Raw genomic sequence first — 2,158 nt, forward strand, 5'->3', positions numbered from 1 at the left:
AGAAAGGGGGGGGGGGGGGGGGGGATGCACCAGGAATCCCTCCACTGTAAACCAACAGCAATGCAATGCTACAAAAAATGCATCGATTGCAATTCCACATTTGCGCACAAACACGCCATCAGGCATCATTAAAAAATATATCTATGCCATATGCACTTGGGTTTTATCCCTAGAGGGGGTTAGGGACACATTAGTGTCCTCTATGTGTGCTGACCAGACAGCTGTCTTGATGATCTTCCCCAAATATCACAACAACAGAAAACACACCGTGTGCATATCATGCATTCGCCTCTAAATAAACAAACAGGTCGAAGCCCAATTGTTTTGCTTTGTAGCAGACAAGAACCCTAGCAACAGTGTCAGGATTCATTTGCATGCAAAATATCATGTTATATGGCTTATAAATACATGTTGCAATACATCTTTACCTCTTTCTCTCCGATCGAGATATTCAGCTGCTTCGATTAACATCTGCAGTTTCTCAATAGCCGTCATTTTAAGCAATAAACAGCGATTAAAAAACAACAATCCGTGTCAGAAAAGAAACAAGCAGCAGCTTTTCGCTGCAAAGAGCTTCTTCCTCCTCCAGAAAAACCCAGTCAGGCGAATTTTATACAAAATATTTCTTGCATAAAGCAGCGAGGGAGATGTTTAGATGTGGGGATTATTGATATTTGAGAAAACCAGAAATGTTTACAAAAAATGGGGTGTAAAAAAAAAATCTAAACACGTTGGTTTTGATAAAATCGAATAAAAAATGTCCCTCAGCTGCCAAGAAGTAACTAGTTAACTAGTCCTGTTCATATTAAACGAGATTTTGGACAACAAAACCCCTGCCAGGTTGGCACAATCTGGCAACTCTTCCTGAAAGCATGTACGTTAAGGAGGGTCTGGAGACTTTTATAGATGAGCTGTTAAACAGATAAGAGCTCACAGCTTTAGTTCTGCACTAGGCTCTGATACTCGAGGGAGATGTTTAGATGTGGGGATTGTTGATATTTGAGAAAACCAGAAATGTGTAAAAAAAATGGGGTGTAAAAAAAAAAATCTAAACACGCTGGTTTTGATAAAATCGAATAAAAAATGTCCCTCAGCTGCCAAGAAGTAACTAGTTAACTAGTCCTGTTCATATTAAACGAGATTTTGGACAACAAAACCCCTGCCAGGTTGGCACAATCTGGCAACTCTTCCTGAAAGCATGTACGTTAAGGAGGGTCTGGAGACTTTTATAGATGAGCTGTTAAACAGATAAGAGCTCACAGCTTTAGTTCTGCACTAGGCTCTGATACTGACAGCAAACGCTGTTAACTAGAGAGCATCTGGAAAAAAAAAAATAGGCAAAAACACTGCATTGACAGCTCAGTCAGATCGATGTGAGGGCGCGGGTTGCCAGATTGTCACACAAAAAAAGTATATTAAAGCAGCTGGTGATATTTTTGCTAATAATTTGAGCTTTGGTGCTGCTGTGCTGGCTGGAAAACAAACAGTATTCAACCCCAATTCCTTCTTGTTTAATAAAAAAACGTCAATTTTGATATGCCCGTCCAGCGAGGTGGTAGGCAATAATGTTGTGTAATAAAAAAAGGAAAAAAATCTTGATTGGTCGTTGAAAAAATGCGTTAAAATAAAACACACGGCCTCCAAAAGTCCAAACAATCGCTGGTTTCGATATTTCAAGCGTGACTGGCTACTTATTAAACAGCTCGAGCTGTACATATGCTAAGCTGTGGATGTGTGCAACTGAGGAAAAATTAGTCAAAAGAAATAGGAGAAAAAACGCGCAGCTAGCGAAACCATAACGTCATTGAGCCAGGCAGAATCAGATGTGATGTTTGCTAGCTGCTGTCATGTTACTGTACGCCTGTCAGGGGCTTGGGGGAACCTGCGATCCTATTGGATGGACGACACAAGAAGCGGGCTTCTCATCGGATGCGTTTACTGTCAATCTGCCAGACCGTATCTAGAACGGACCAATGGCTGAGGCGCATTCTAAAGCGTGCTGTAATGCGATTCCGCAAGATAACAGAGCAACTAAGTAGCACTGTAGCGCCATTTTGGATCGAGCGTACAACCTGTGCCGTAGTATTCCGGCATTTGCTCCTGAGCCAAAATGGATTATTATGCAAATCGTGTGTTGTTGTTATGCTGTGATTGGCTG

The 2,158-nt window shown here is 41.4% G+C and overlaps 1 protein-coding gene across 3 annotated transcripts in view; it reads right to left on the bottom strand.

Moving 5' to 3' along the window:
• The window catches only part of LOC107670395 (max dimerization protein 1-like), a 36,947-nt gene that overhangs the window by 27,419 nt on the left and 7,370 nt on the right, over positions 1-2,158 (bottom strand). For 2 of the 3 annotated variants that reach the window (XM_016462985.1, XM_016462984.1), the window contains exon 1: positions 429-925. The exons of the other annotated variant lie outside the window; for it this stretch is intronic. In XM_016462985.1, the coding sequence (XP_016318471.1) occupies positions 429-495 (67 nt within the window). In that variant the 5' untranslated portion in view covers positions 496-925. Of the gene's footprint in view, positions 1-428; positions 926-2,158 lie in introns of those variants that run through there. 3 annotated transcript variants of the gene reach the window in all.

This window comes from Sinocyclocheilus anshuiensis, unplaced genomic scaffold (genome assembly GCF_001515605.1).
Source record: "Sinocyclocheilus anshuiensis isolate Anshui unplaced genomic scaffold, SAMN03320099.WGS_v1.1 scaffold1021, whole genome shotgun sequence".
In the NCBI taxonomy this organism is placed as follows: Eukaryota; Metazoa; Chordata; class Actinopteri; order Cypriniformes; family Cyprinidae; genus Sinocyclocheilus; species Sinocyclocheilus anshuiensis.